Source organism: Danio rerio, chromosome 25 (genome assembly GCF_052040795.2).
Source record: "Danio rerio strain M-AB ecotype USA chromosome 25, GRCz13ab, whole genome shotgun sequence".
In the NCBI taxonomy this organism is placed as follows: domain Eukaryota; kingdom Metazoa; phylum Chordata; class Actinopteri; order Cypriniformes; family Danionidae; genus Danio; species Danio rerio.
Genome location: NC_141045.1, coordinates 5,430,335 through 5,447,219, shown reverse-complemented (window position 1 = coordinate 5,447,219; position 16,885 = coordinate 5,430,335). Strand labels below are relative to the sequence as shown.

The 16,885-nt window shown below is 39.3% G+C and overlaps 1 protein-coding gene across 2 annotated transcripts in view; it reads left to right on the top strand.

Moving 5' to 3' along the window:
* Positions 1–16,885, top strand: part of slc25a22a (solute carrier family 25 member 22a) — a 44,900-nt gene that overhangs the window by 10,239 nt on the left and 17,776 nt on the right. For both annotated transcript variants that reach the window (XR_015526048.1, XM_087311602.1), the window contains exons 2-5: positions 9,857–10,020; positions 12,752–12,877; positions 12,965–13,020; positions 16,668–16,758. Coding sequence is in view for 1 of the 2 variants with exons in the window: in XM_087311602.1 (XP_087167728.1) it covers positions 10,001–10,020; positions 12,752–12,877; positions 12,965–13,020; positions 16,668–16,758 (293 nt within the window). In the remaining variant the exon portion in view is untranslated. The remainder of the gene's footprint in view (positions 1–9,856; positions 10,021–12,751; positions 12,878–12,964; positions 13,021–16,667; positions 16,759–16,885) is intronic.

Here is a 16,885-nt window from a genome sequence, read left to right as displayed (position 1 = left end):
GTAAACAGACACAGCTGTGATGGCAGATCAGTGTACGTGTTTCGGGTGTATGCGTGTGGTATGTATGGATTTGTAGTTTTTGGGCGGTGTAGTTCACTCTCAGTGTGCGTTGAACTACAGCGCCCTCAGGTGGTCACTGACAGTCATGACATTGTGAAGCTCTAAATTGAGCTCAGGTACATTCTGCTTCCACTGATCATTCTTGAGATGATTCAGCAGCTCCATTGGAGTTCACCTGTGGTCAATTCAGTTGGTTGGACATGATTTGAAAAGGCATACACCTGTCTGTATAAGGTCCCAGTGCATGTCAAAGCACAAACCAAGCATGAAGACAAAGGAACTGTCTGTAGACCTCCGAGACAGGATTGTCTCAAGGCACAAGGCTGGGGAAGGTTACAGAAACATTTCTGCTGCTCTGAAAGTTCCAATGAGCACAGTACCTCCATCATCTGTAAGTGGAAGATGTTTGAAACCACCAGGACTCTTCCTAGAGCTGGCCGGCCATCTAAGCTGAGTGATCAGGGGATTAGTCAGGGAGGTGATCAATAACACTATGGTCAGTCTGTCTGAGCTTAGTGGAGAGAGGAGAACCTTACAGAAGGACAACCATCTGTGCAGCAATCCACCAATCAGTCCTGTTTTGTAGAGTGGCCAGACGGAAGCCTAGAATTTGCCAAAAGGCATCTGAAGGACTCTCAAACCATAAGAAACTAATTTCTCTGCTTGATGAGACTAAAATTGAACTCTTCGCAGTCAATGTCAGGCGTTATGTTTGGAGAAAACCAGGCACAGATCATCACTAGGCTAGTACCATCCTGTCCAGTACAGTGAAGCATGGTGGTGGCAGCATCATGCTGTGGGGATGTTTTTCAGCAGCAGGAACTGGAAGACTAGTCAGGATAGAGGGAAAGATGAATGCAGCATCTTTCAGAGTCATCCTGAATGAAAACCTGCTTCAGAGTGCTCTTGGACTCAGACTGGGGCGACGGTTCATCTTCCAGCAGGACAATGACCCAAAGCACACCGCCAAAATATCAATGAGGTGGCTTCACAATAACTCAGTGAATGTCCTTGAGTGGCCCAGCCAGAGCCCAGACCTAAATCCCATTGATCATCTCTGGAGAGATCTGAAAATGGCTGTACACCTTTGCTTCCCATCCAACCTGATAGAGCTTGAAAGGTACTGCAAAGAGGAATGGGCAGACATTCCCAAAGACAGGTGTGCCAAGCTTGTGACATCATATTCAAAAAGACTTGAGGCTGTAATCGCTGCCAAAGGTGCATCAACAAAGAATTGAGCAAAGCTGTGAATACTGATGTACATGTGATTCTTCAGCTTTTTTATTTTTAATAAATTCGCAACAATTCATTTTTTCACAATGTCATTATGGGGGATTGTGTGTAGAATGTTGAGAAAAGAAACACATTTAATCCATTTTGGAATAAGGCTATAACATATAAAAAGTGGAAAAAGTGAAGCGCTATCCATACTTTCCGGATTCACTGTACAGTAGGTACTCCATTATATGGCAATAATAGTCCAATGTACTTTTTAACAATACCATAGTACACAAATTGTAGCGATTTTTATGCTATCACATGCAGGCCCTGGATTGGCTAATCAGGAGGACCGGGAGAATTCCCGGTGGGCCGGTCTGTTTTTTGGCCGTGAGGGCCGGTGTCCCTAGCTGCTTGCACTCTCAGCAGTCACACTTTTTTCTTCTATTTATTTATTTGACCATAGCTTTACTCTTTTTAATCATTATTTTGCCGCAGTGCCGCTCTTTTTATTTATTTTCTCGCAGCCCTGTGAGAAAAATGCAGCCTGCAGGTTAACTAACGTTAATGATGATGATGTAATGTAACTATCGACCCCAAACAGCGGCGCCTTAGTGAATATAAGAATTCGAATAAAATGAATAACCTGCTCACCTGCTCAATGAAAATCAAATGATTCACTACATTAATAAATCTGACATAACTTGATCAGAAATCTAAAAATAGGAGAAAAAGATCGAGCCATCAAAAGGAAAGTAGTGCGGTGTCTTGAGGGTCACAAGTCATTAGTCATTTTTGACTCTCACTGTAATAGCGCCAATGTGGTCCTGTGGTAAGCACATTGCATTTCAATGTCGCAGACCTGTGATCGAATCTCCCATGAAATTTGTTTATTTATTTATTTTTTTCGATTTTATTGTTAAGACATAAAATACTGTTAGGGCTGTTGAACATTTGAATTTCTAAAGCAGCAGTTTTCTTGAAAAGGACGTGATAGTGCCATTAGTAACTGAATTGGAATCAGTCGTGAACTGAGGTGGGCCGGTCTGGCTTGAAACTCCAGGGCTGAAAATGAGTCCCACTCCGGCCCTGATCACATGGCTTTCAAAAGTTAGAGGTTGATCCTTGTGCTCAACAACTCTTAAAAAAATGTATTTATTATATTTTAAATTTATAAAACAGTAATACTGTATTATTAACACTAATTGTATCATTTCAAATCAAAATAACCACTTCCTATTTGAATATGTGTTGAGATGTAATTTACTCTTGTGATGGAAAACTGAATTTTCAGCTTCATCGTGGACATCATTTGTGAAACTGAATTTGCCTATTATCAATGTTGATACATATTTTTCAGGATTTTAATCTGAAAACTGTTACTTTTGATCAGTTTAATACATATTTGCTGACTTTTGGACAGTGCTGTACTGTATGTAATAAACAATATATCTTATTAGCATCTTACTATGAACTATTAGTCAGCGTAGACGTGTGTATGAACGTATTAGCACTGTACAAAGTATATGTCCCTTAATCCCATGCAATGGACATTTACACACACATAAACGACGTATCTGATGTACCACTGAAGATGAGTGTGAAATCTCTGGTGCTCATTCACAGCACTTCTACAGCCATCTTCAGTCCGTCGCCATGGCAACTATCTCACTTCTGTACTGTAGAAATATCCAGTGTTTGGAGAGATGATCATGCAGATCAGAGCAGCTTCAGAAGGTCACAGGTCGCCTTGTTGTTATGAATAGTTGACATCATGCAGTGTTGTTCCAGTCTCAGGAGTTTCAATTCGAGGTCAGGTGCTTTTTTGTTGGTTTTAAAGTGCAGACATGCATATTTTGTAGTGCATGATGGGTAACAGCTTAGGGGTTTTAGTGAAAGTGCTCATTTATTGATATTAATTCCTCCTCAGTGGCATTTAATTTAGATAAAAGTTGTTTTAGTAAAAACATGCTCAGTTTAGTTTTGCCACCCAGGCTCATTGGGAATATGTGCCCAGGGCTGTATTTTTAAGAAATAAAAAACATGTACCCTGCACTACATTTTCTTGCAGTTTTTGTTTTCTCTAATCCACTAGATGGCGCAGTGTAGATTTTTGGCAATCTCAAATACATTTCTGGGGTGCATTTTTTCATATGTGCCATTTTTCATGAATTTAATTCATCTTTATCATAGATATATACAATAGATGTCGCCTACCCTGTTGTTGTCTATTGGAAGGAATGCGTCAATAGAGCCGCCATCTTGCTACAGGGTAGCGCTCTTTTAAAATGAATGCGGGACCAAGGTACAGTGGAGGACTGTGGCCATCCAGAGCCAGAGGTATACACATATACACATATATCTATGATCGGGAGTTTTCCTGGATGTTAGTATGTCATTTTTTTTTCTAATTACGAAAATTATAATTTTACATCACTTTTCTAAATTGATGAATCAGTGATCGCACGGGCATTCCTGACAAAAAGCTTGTGTTTGTGTGTATGGAAATGTACTATCCACCCTTCCTGTTAAATTTGATCTAATCCGTGTCCTGAAACACACCTCCTCTCCTGCTTTCACTTCTCATAATGATGGAGGGAGCGATTCGTTTGTGAATCAATCTCCGTTATGAACGACTCGTTCACTAGTCGACAATAATACAAGTTTCTGGCAGCGCAGCATCTCGTTGTCATATTTCTTTTGCATTGTTTGCTGATTTTATTCAACAAAACTAGCATAAGCTGAGTATTTAGTGCGAGGTGGAGCTGCTTTGCCTTATGGTGAATGCAGTAAGCGACTATATAATCATCAATAACGTGACCTGTTCAGCACAAAAATTCAGAACATACAAAAACGCAAAAAAACTTAATCTTACCTATGAAATGTTCTGCCTTTGTGCTTTGTTTTCTTTGTTTGCTCGTTACTACACCCGTAGACAGTGCTAAAGTCCTGCATCTTCACGTAATAACACTGTCTTGTCTAGTGCAGTTGAATGACATTTGTCCTGTGAGCACTGTACCAATGTGGCGGCGCTATTGACGCATGCTCAGGGTCCCTATGCGATATGTAGTGTACATATCTATGCATCTTTATTTCTATAGCACTTTTACAATGTAGACTGTGTCAGAAGATTATAGTAAATTAAAACTGTCAGTCCAGTTTTCAGAGTTCAGTTTAGTTCAGTTCAGTGTGGTTTAATTTCCACTGCTGAAAGTTCAAACACTGAAGAGCAAATGCATCGATGCGCAGTGCTAAACAAAGCTAGCCAGCGGTGACACTGTGTTTAGACTGGTGTTTAGACCGGTCAATTGTTGGTTAGTCAGCTCTAGGTACGCGGGAGTAGTTTGGAGCGTTCCATTGGTTTCTGCTGGTTTTAAAAGAGCAACAGACTGATAGATTCGTCTGACAGTCACAAGATCAAACCACTGCTGACACAAAAACAGCATTCTCAGCTTCTTCTGTTCCTCTGTGCACTGAGACTGAAAGCTGATCAGTCATGAAGGACTCTCAGAGTAAACTTTCATCGCTCGTATGTCACTCTCATGTATGTTTTCATCAAACTTTTTAAAAAATTGCTGCAACACATGCTGTGGCTGTGGAAAATACATACATATACAGTTCATTCAGCTAATTTGAAAGTAGATAGTGCTGATTTCAATTTATTTTGATACATCTAATTAGAAATAAATGTAAAAACTATAGAGAAGTGTTATATATAAACACTTTAAAAGCTACAGGAAAACTGTGAAAAAAAGCAAATATAGAAATGAAAACTAATTCAAAGTATTATTAAAAAAAACACTTGTAACCAGTGGCTGTTTTGAGTTATCTGGGACTTTTCTAAACTTTAGGTTTAATTCTTGACGTTGTTATTTTTTCGTCTGGCAACCGAAATCTCTGTTACTAAGATTATATTTCAGTTAGTTAAAATGCAGCAGTTTTAGGGTTGCATTTACCCCTCAGTGTTTTCAAATAGAAATGTTTTTATGCGTTTCATTTACCTGACAATGGCGTTTTGGGGACCTGCAGATGCAAACCTTTGAAACGTGTTTCAAAGTGTACGATTTTTGAAAACAATCATTCATTTTCTTTTCATTTTCTTTTCCCTTTATTAATCAGGTGTCACCACAGTGGAATGAACCACCAACTTATCCAACATATGTTTTACGCAGTGGATGCCTTTATAAACTAATTTGGAGAGGGTCATGTGCCTATGATAGCTTGCAACCGGTCCCGCATTATTAAATTCATGATTCACCAATCAGACGATTCCTAAGCCACTATAAATACTCTAAGTTCCATATAACAGCCACCTTTGTTTTGAAGAATCCCCCCTTCCACCCCTACTCCTGGCACGGTGGCCCAGTGGTTAGCACTGTTGCCTCTCAGCTAGAACGTCACTGGTTCTAGTCCTTACCAAGCCAGCCGACGTTTCTGTGCAGAGTTTACACAATCTCCCCGTGCTCTAGTGGGTTTCCCCCAGGTTCCCCGGTTTCCTCCCACCCACCGTCCAAAAACATGCAACTTAAATTAATTGACTACTTCAAATTAGCACCATAGACATGCACCTAGTAGTTATCTCTTCAGAGCAATCACTATCTGTTTATTAGCTACTACATCAGGGGAGTTCTCGAGATTTACCTAAGCTAAAACTCCCCTCTCGCCTTGCAAACGGGAGGGAGCCCCAGGCTCGAGAGTCTTATGAGCTAAGGGCTCTCATTATTATTAATCATCAGCTAAGTGTGAACTCTTGAAGTAATGTATTTTGAAGAAAGCTGGAAACCTGTAACCATTGACTTTCATCGTAGTAGTTTTCCCTACTATGGAAGTCAATGGTTACAGGTTTTCACCATTTTTCGAAATATCCTCTTTTTCATTCATTGATTTTCTTTTCAGCTTATTTCCTTTATTTATCCAGGGTCGCCACAGTAGAATGAACCGCCAACTTATTAAGCACGTTTTTACGCAGCCGATGCGATATATTGATGTCGATGTGAAGTTTATTCATAAACTAATTTCGAGAGGAGCACGTGATTATGATTGAACACGGCTGGTTCTGCATTAGCATGCTTGATCCACCAATCAGGCCATTCCTAACCACTATAAAGAGCCAGGGTTTTCTCACTACAGTCATCTTCGATTTGAAGAATCCCCCCTCCCACCCCTACCTTTTCACCTTTTCCTCCATAGGGCAGCACGGTGGCTCAGTGACTAGCACTGTCGCCTCACAGCAAGAACGTCACCGGTTCTAGTTCCTTAACAGGCCGATGGTCGTTTCTGTGTGTAGTTTGCATGTTCTTCCCGTGCTTGCGTGGGTTTTCCCCGGCTTCTCCGGTTTCCTCCCACATTCAAAAAACATGTACAACAAGTTAATCGTTAAATCTAAACTTCAATACAGGTAATCTAATAATGCAGCATATCTTTTAATAGCCTTCAATCTTAATCTTTAGCTATTATAAAAAGGGGAGTTGTCGAGATCTACCTGAGCTCGAGGCTCCCCTCTCTACCTCCAAACGAGAGGGAGCCCAGGGCTCAAGAACCTTCGAGCTCAGGGCTCTCTCCCGGGACAGCATGCCAAACTTGCTTATAATCAATCATCAGTTAAGTGTGAACTCTTGAAATATTGATTAGCATGACAGGCCTAGTTTGGAACCACTTGAGGGCAAGTATATTGGGTGAATTAAGTTTCTAACATTCAATATTTTATCTTTACTTGACCTTCGTGTCTCCTGGAAGTCACGTGAAAGACGTTAAATATCTGCGATTTACAGTTTTCTGATATCAGAAACTAGTGTGCCAGTCAAAACAACCCTGATATTCCTTTGAATGGAGAGACGGATGGAAATATAAGGACAGGAAGTTTTCCAAACCGTTCTGTGTTTATTAAAGAGATCAAAAATAAGATCTTTATTCTGTTGAACACGAAAGAAGATATTTTGAAGAATGTCGGAAAGAGGCAGCCATTGACTTCCATCTTATTTCTGTTTCCTATCAATGTTTACAAGCTTCCAACATTCTTCCGAATATCTTCTTTTGCGTTCAACAATAAAATAGTGAGTAAATATTCCTTTTTGAGCCAAATGTCCCTTTAGTGCTGATCTAACAAGATTTATATCTCTCACGAATGCACTGAGTGAAGACAAAAAAAAGAGGAAACCAGTCAGAGAAAATGCAGAATTGAAGGTAGAGTCCAGTCCAGTCAGCAGAAATCAGGAAATGCATCAGTGGAGAGCGAGAGGAAGAGAGGGAGGGGAAAAAGGGGCGATTGGCTAGACGGAGGGGAGGTACGAGGGCGAGGGAGAAAGACTGACTGTCTTCAAGACGTTCAAATTCCACATATGATTAGCAGGAAACACACACACACATACACACACACACAACTCATGCGCCCTTTCCCTCTCACTTTGCATGACCATCAACACTTGTATACTGTACATCAAGTCATGGTTGTAGAGAACTGGTTTGGGTTTGAGGTCATGCTCCAAATAGGTTTACATTTGAACAGCATTAAAAGTATGTTTCAGTAACGTAAACAGTGTTATTATAGTTAAGCAAGCACCCACCAGGAAGATCACTGATGTGATTTTTATCAAGAGCAGTATCAAAAAACATGCATACGGCCATATTTGATCACTTTTAAATAATATTAATAGTAATAATATATGATTTGTATTTTGTACAGTGCCTTTAAAAGTTGCTTTCTCAAATCACTTTAACAGCAACATCACAGGACAAAGAAGCACACAAATACATGACAATACAATAGATTTACAAAAGCAGAACAGAGCCCCATGTTGGGTTCCCAGAGATGGGTTGTGGCTGGAAGGGCATCCGCTGCGTAAAAATGTGCTGGATAAGTTGGCGGTTCATTCCGCTGTGGTGACCCCGGATTAATAAAGGGACTAAGCCGGCAAGAAAATGAATGAATGAATGAATGAAAGCAGAACAAACCTGCTTTTTTATTATTTTTATATATATAAATTTAGACTTTTTTTGACCTGTTTGGTTTGTCCAAGTTTGACTCAGTGTTTGGGTGAAACAATTTAACAGTTTCCTTTATTGGAGTAAAAAAGCTTTGAGACAATGTTTTTGTGTGTGTTTTTCCATATACAGTTGAAGTCAGATCTATTAGCCCCCCTTTGAATTTTTTTTCTTTTTAAAATATTTCCTAAATGATGTTTAACAGAGCAAGGAAATCGTCACGGTATGTCTGATAATATTTTTTTCTTCTGGAGAAAGTCTTATTTGTTTTATTTCTGCTAGATTGAAAGTTTAAGTTTTTTTTATTCGGCTAGAATGAAAGAAGTTTTTTTTTTTTTTTTAACTATTTTAAAGTCAAAATTATTAGCCCCTTTAAGCTATATATATTTAAATAGTCTACCCTAACATGATAGAATTACCCTAACCTGCCTAGTTACCCTAATTAACCTAGTTAAGCCTTTAAATGTCACTTTAAGCTGTATAGAAGTGTCTTGAAAAATATCTAGTCAAATATTAATTACTGTCATCATGGCAAACATAAAATAAATCAGTTATTAAAAATGAGTTATTAAAACTATAATGTTTAGAAATGTGTTGAACAAATCTTCTCTTCGTTAAACCGAAACTGGGGAAACAAATAAACAGAGGTGCTAATAATTCAGGGGGGCTAATAATTCTGACTTTAACTGTAAGTCAAAATTTTATATTAATAAATAATATAAAACTATTTTCCAGTTCTGGGTTGTGGCTGGAAGGGCATCCGCTGTGTAAAACATATGCCAGAATAGTTGGCGGTTCATTTCGCTGTGGCGATCCTAAATAAATTAGTGACTGAGCTGAAGGAAAATGAATGAATAATTAATATGAAATTATATTACTATTAATATCATTTACAGCATTTGGATTTTGATTGCACTGAGCCATATCACGATGTTAGTTTTATTTGTAATTAAATTTTGACTTGAGTCTGGATGGAAACAGAATTAACTCCATTAACCCTGTTGCCTATTTTTACTGCTGCTATTGGGGTCAAATACATGTAAATGTTCTAAATAAAACAAATAGTTGTACTCATACTCTTAATTGAATTCCCTGATTTGATTACAGCCAAATTCTTTTCGAAGCTTGAATAACCTGAACAGCAGTGGTTAACTGTTACTCCATTCATTTGAAGTACATCAGGGCCTTCACACTGAAAACACACTAACTTTTACTCATTTTATTTAGTAATCATTTATCACCGTCCAATTAATACCCAGTGCATCAACTCAAGCCCTGCCCTACATTTATTAATTCTGTCGAAATCCTGTTTCAGTCGCCAATTTTTCACATTACGGAAAGATATGCTGTTTCATGACTTAAAAATAGACCTGTTCCCAATTTTACCCCAAAATACAACAAGACTCTTGAACTCAGAACTATTTTAAACTTCTGCATTCACCAAAGTGTGATGAGAATAAAAATAAGACAGACGGATGAGTCCAGTGGGAAGAATTTCTGGAGTCAAACAGCGAGAGATGACACCTGTATTACAAACACACTCTCAATCACCCTCTCTGTGTGTGTGTGTGTGTGTGTGTGTGTGTGTATGTTTCAGATATCTGCCAGAGGAACGTGAATGCACTGAGATCACAAAACCAAAAAGTCTTGGAGAAGCCTGCAAAGACCATCGCCTTAAACACACACACATACACAAACACAAACACACACACACACTGAAGAAGTACAGGGACCCAGATAAATGGCTGACAAACAGATCAGGTGAGTTTTAAAAGTCAGAAATCACTAGACTTATGCTGATGTATTCAATATGTTAGAGATAAAGTACATCCAGGTGGTTGTTATCGCAGAATAAATCCCGACAGGTTTATTGGCAGCCCGACGCAAAGCGGAGCACTGTTGTCTAAAACTGACAAGATGGCGCCAAACAGGCAAAATCGCAAAGCTGTCAGAAACAAAAACAGCTGATGGAGTATACACTAACCTGTGCATTATTCAGACACAAGATGGCGCCAAACAGTCAAAAAAGGAAATCTGACAGAAACAAAAACAGCTGATGGAGTATACTCTATTCACGGATTATTCAGATACAAGATGACACCAAACAGTCAAAAGCGCAAAGCTGACAGAAACTAAAACAGCTGATGGAGTATACACTAACCTGCGCATCATTCAGACACAAGATGGCACCAAACAGTCAAAAATGCAACGCTGACAGAAACCAAAACAGCTGATGGAGTATACACTAACCTGCGCATCATTCAGACACAAGATGGCACCAAACAGTCAAAAACATAAAGCTGAGAGAAACCAAAACAGCTGATGGAGTATACACTAACCTGCGCATTATCCAGACGAAAGATGGCGCCAAACAGTCAAAAACAAAGCTAAAAAAACGAAACCAGCTGATAGAGTATACACTAATTTGCACATTATTCAGACACAAGATGGCGCCAAACTGTAAAAAAAAATGGCAGAAACGAAAACAGCTGATGGAGTATACACTAACCTGCGCATTATTCAGACACAAGATGGCGTCAAACAGTCAAAAATGAGCAGATACCAATGAATGTAAATGTAAATGGATGTGAATGTATTCACTGATGTCAAGGTGAAGTTCTCGAATGAGCCAGTGTTATTTATCGGTTGTTATCTCAGAAAAGCAAACCTTATAATGTCACGACTGACCAATCACAATCGAGTATTCCAGACAGCATTGTAATAAATCGTGATAATCATTCACAATATTGCTATGGTGGAGAACACCATGAATAGTTATTATTAAAAAAATGTACAGTTCTTTTTAAGACTATAAAGTTTGTGTTCATAACAATGCCAAATACTTGGAGACATAATTGATTAGATTAATACGTCACGTTTCACATGTTAATCTAGCCTACTACATGCTCAAATATTGATCAAAAATACTCTCGTTTATAAGACGATTCGTATGCGATTCGTATGTCGGATGTCTTCTGAGGCGCAATCATTTATTATGTACAGTAAGAAAAAAAGGCCCAAAGTAGCTTCTCCTACCGCAGCAAATTCCATATATATATTAGGGATGTAACGGTATCAGAATTTCACGGTACGGTAATACCTCGGTATGAATCTCACGGTACGGTATTTATTGAATCATTTACAGGAAAAAACAAAACTTATGAAAATACTCCAAAAAAGTGGCAAAAGTGTCAATGACATACAAATTAGTCATCTATCTGTAAGCTTTGAAACAGGAACTTCAATTTTAATAACAAAAAAATATTAAACCATGTAAAAAAATTAAGTTTCAATTTAGTAGTGTTGAAAACTCATCACATTCAACATTTAATCACTCACTCACTTAGATAGAGATGGGTTTAAAGGAAAATTACCATATAAATATCATCTGGTAAAAGCTGGTATCTCTGGGTATTTACAATGTCCCCTGCAACAGAAAAAACCCTCTCATTTGGGACTGAGGTTTCTGGGACAAGGGAGATATGACTTGGCCCAGGTTGACAGCAGTGGGTAACGTTGTGCAATGTCTTTTCCCCACTTGAGAGGACAAACCATGAGTGAGATAGAGATCTCATGTCTGCATCAATCTGAACAGTGTGCTGTGTTTCTGCAGTCCCCATGACTGATTACTATCGTATTGGGGGACGTATTCCCCAACTTGCAGGCACGTGCACACACAGGGCTCAACCTATGCAGTGCACATGCCCTTTTTAGTCTTGGATAGAAAGTTCCCTTCCAAAATGATCAAAAGTGCCCCCGCGACGCGACATACCCTCCGTCCCCGCTTTACAGTACGCGCGCGACAACACAGCTGATAAGAACTCGCGCGACAACACCGATATTCAGTACGCACGCGACAACACCACTATTCAGTACGCACGCGGCGACAACACCCGCTTTAGGGTTTTCCAGCGCTTTTTCATCCCCGCTTCTAGCAGCACACTCCATTTCCGCATTACTGGATCTGTAGCGACAACAGACCGCAAGGGATTATGGCCAAGCCTGGGCTGATGGGAATTGTAGTTTCCGGTACCTCCCGTTCGCTTCATTCGCCTGAGCAAATTTTCTCAGAAGACCTATAGTTTTACCGAGTCATGCGACTACGGTAATATTGAAAAAAATTAATATTGCGGTAATATTACATCCCTAATATATATATATATATATATATATATATATATATATATTTTTTTTTTTTTTTTTTTTCTTTGACTCTTTGAATGTAAACACTGCTTTATTCGCAAATGCTTTCTTCAATACCTCAGTTTTACGCATAAATCTAATTAACATTTTTGGATAGAATCATAGCTAGTGTAAGGTATGCAAGCACCACACCACAGCAACTGCATACTAATGCCCTGGCAACTAAATAAACTCGTAGCCATCTTACAGACAGAATAGGAACTCCTTAGCAACCGCCCCAAACCAAATTGCACTCAAAATCCAGGAATGCTGATCTTCTTGTGTTTGTCTCTTTAAATTTTTGCTTCAGTTTGCCTGCCAAGCTAATAAACGGCGGTGTTGCCGGACTGATCGGCGTTACGTGTGTGTTCCCCATTGATCTGGCCAAGACTCGCCTTCAGAACCAGCAGAATGGATCCCGCCTCTACACCAGCATGTGAGTGTTCAAACACACGATTCGAATCACAGAGAGAGATTCAGTTCCACTGATTCACATGTACATTATATGTGTTGCGTTCTGCAGGTCAGACTGCCTTATTAAGACCATACGGTCAGAGGGATACTTTGGCATGTATAGAGGTAAGTGCATGTGTTAAAGTGCCCGTAAGATCCAACATAGGTTAATTCTGAAAACGTAGCCCTATATACATTTCTGGAAATCACAAATGATGTATCCAGAAGTATGTATGGCTGCATTTCATTTTTAAAACGAATGCTACAGAGTGGTATGACGCCATTACTTTTTGCGCTTACCAGCTGGCCGCTTACCTCTGTATGGATGGATTTCCCACTGTTACCACTGTTTATCCAGAGGCTCACCGCGTACGTCGGCGGACTTGAGATGCAGAGTTGACCGTGACGACAGTGTTTGATTGAGTGGGTGGGTCAATCGGTGCTTTTAAAAACACTATTGGTTGGGTTTAAGGAAGTGGGTGGGCGGCTCAATCTGTGCTTTTGAAAACACTATAGGTTAGGATAAAGGAAGGAGAAGGGTGGGTGAGTCGATCGGTCAGTCAGTCGACAGTGGCTTCTGGTGGATTTACGCGAGACTAGCAGATGTAAATGGCATTCGCGAGAGAATTTTGAGATCTGAAAAAGCGTACACAGCGGCCTCTGGTGGATTCACGAAAACAAAAACGTAGCTCCAGGGACGTATTTGGCGCTCTCCAGAAATGTATATTGGGCTACGTTTTCAGATGTAACATTTGTAGATACTAGTATCACTATGTTAGTATTAAACTATTAAAGTAGTTAACTGAGACAAAATCTGCATCAAGCGGATATAAACACATATAATTATTTGGATTAAAAAATTTTTTGACATTGCCTCAGACTTTCTCATCAAATCTTCTGATTGAAATGCTTTCTAGTGTCTGACATGCTCGGCCCCCTCAAGATGCTATTGATAAATGCGCTTAAGCTCAACCACTCTAGTAGTAGAGCTGTAATAAAAAACGAAATCCTATCGGCATGGTTTTATAAAAAGGGGAGGAGCTACTCCATGTCCCGCCCTCTCTATGTTTCAGTTGAGATTATGTCAAACGCTGAACAAAAATACACTTCACTTTTAAAGGGGTGGTCCGAAGTGTATTTTTAAGGCTTGGTTGTGTTTAGAAGATGCTAAGCAATGTGTGCTCATGATTCATTTGTAGAAAATCACATGATCTTTTTCATATATCTTACTTTGATTTTATACAGCTACTCAGCTAACATGAAATCTGTTGTCATATTTCCTAGTTCCTCCTAAAGGTCCGCATTCATGAGGCTCTAAATGGTTAGCTAACATAATGTGCTGTGATTTGTGACGTATGAAATACTGTTTACAGGTCCAAGCCGCTACTCATTTGAATTGAGAAAATGTTCGTTTACAGCCACTTTTTAGCCATATCACACATTAAAGTGAATTTTATAAAAAATCATGGTGTACACAACAGTCCCTGGACTTGCTGCATCGCAAATACCAAAATTTTAACAGTTTATAAAAAATGAATCACTTTCTGGCCATCAGATATTAGGCATGGATATATAATATTTTGATTGTGATTTTCGAAAGTATTACATTGCTTTGTAATCGTTTATTATTACCATTTGTTGAGTCTCCCAATTCAGTTTGGACTCGGAAGCCGCTTCGTGTGACGTCACACTTAACAAGCGGATACTGTCAGTCAGAGTAGCTGTTAGCCGTATCAGTTTGAGACTGAATCAACCAGAAAATGAAAAGCATTAACCTCATTTCTGCTCTCTAAAATAAAATCTGACAAGTGTCTTTCATATATATTGGGGTTATAAGCATGTGTAAGTAACATGAAACGTTCACATATCCAGTTATTTGAGATGTAGAAAGCACAGAAAGCGGCCGCATAGAGAGACACTGCAGCCCTGGTGGAGATTGTGGGTGTTTACAGAGGTTTGACTGATAAATAAGAATGTGTAGCTAAATCGTTAGTGGTGCCAAACAGCATTTCCCATTGTTTACATCCTTGTTTACATCATACCATTAACGCTAGACGCTGTGCATGTAATAGATCAGTTTTAAAAAATAAAGATACCTACAGGTTGTGGCTCACAATCCACAGCTTCGTCTATTATGATTAGAGCTGCTCCTTCTTTAAGGAGTTTTTAGCTGAATCCAGCACTGAACTGGGAGAGATTCTGGAAGCTGTCCGTTGTCAAATGCTATTGTAAGTTAAATTAAATTGTAAGCACTCCTCTCTTTGTGTCGTGTCCTATGAAAGCCCAAATACAGAAACAGAAGAAGCTCTGTGGAAATAACAGAGTTTGGATGCCATTTTAGCTATCTCTGCTATAGCATTATAGCGCATCTGGCCACGCCCCTTCACTGCGAGGTGTATATGCGCGTAATCCATAGACTGTAAAAGATATGGACGTAGTATCCATGACGTCACCATAGGTTTTTGAAGAACCCAAAACAAGCTACCAGTAGACGTGGCCAACCGTCGCTATTTTGTTTGCTCGTCATCGCATTGACCAGGGGATACCAAACAAGGGCAATGAGGTGGAGCGTGAGCGGAGCTACAGTCGCCTGTTAGCATTTTGCTTAGACTGGTTTTACTTTGGTAGAAATGCTTTATACTTCATTACCTGCAACTCGTTTGTGTTCTGACCACATGTCCTTGGTTGTACACTATATCAATAGTTTATATCAAGTGTTTAGATTTTAAAAACCCTTTTATAATACACTGAGCCACTATAAATATAGTCTGTGTTAGTAAATGCAAGGCTGTTTATGAAATCCAGGCATATAACACTGTATGACAACATTTCAGACGAGTGTTCTAGAGCCTACAGCTAATCAATCTGTCAGATTCTGGAGCGCTTTACAGCTCTAAAGAAAAATATAAAGGATAAATGATCTTAAATAAAACAAAAACATTTATAGAGATGGTATATAAGTATATTATTTAACTCACTTGGGAAATGGAGGCCACGTGAATAATTTGTGAGCACAATTATGTGCACACAGCATGCCATATCATCTAATAATTGTAAGAAATAAATCCAAAAAGCTAATCACTAAGTAAAGCCACATAAAACAACATAAAAATATGACGTATATGCCGAGTTCAGCAGCTAATCAGCAGGAATCAGCTGAGGTGAAGTGACGGCGATCAGCGAAACCTAGCTGTCACTCAAGTGGCCACGCCCTTAATTATGCAGACTTAATATACCTTAATATAAACGAAACAGATGATTTCAACCCCTCACAGTTGTCAGGAAGGGTATTATTAGCTGTATGAACCAAAATCGTTCTATGTACCAGGCTGTACACACCTTTCTCTCTGCTGTATTTAACAGTGGGCTCAATAGAAATTTGCTCCATATGCAGCCAGGACTAGTGGAATTTCAATGAATTGCAGTTTCAGTTACTTGCGTATTTGCTTCATGAGGGAGAGCGAGAGGTTGCCGCCTGGCGTAACCTGAAGCGTTTGTGATCTCATTACCCCGGATGTATTTTTTTGTAGTACCCAAATTTCATTCGATAAGCTAACTCCAATGTCTTCAAAGCCAATGTCTCCCTTTGCATTAAACTTTGATCGTCTTACATTTAGAGATGTTGTTTATGTTCGCACAGCTACCCTTCAACTAAAGTTTCCAATATGATATCGTAGTGGACCGCCCTTTTAAGTTAATTGACAATTTAGAGATATTTTTAAAAATGAACACAACAGGAAATATTTCCAAAATCTTCATCTTCCCTCTCTCAGGTGCTGCGGTGAACCTGACTCTTGTCACCCCAGAAAAAGCCATCAAGCTGGCGGCAAATGATTTCTTCAGGCATCATTTCTCTAAAGACGGGTGAGACATAAACACACACACACACACACACACACACACACACACACACACACACACACGCACAGAACATGCACTAATCAATATAAACACGATGACTGAGCTTATTCACACACACACACACACTCAC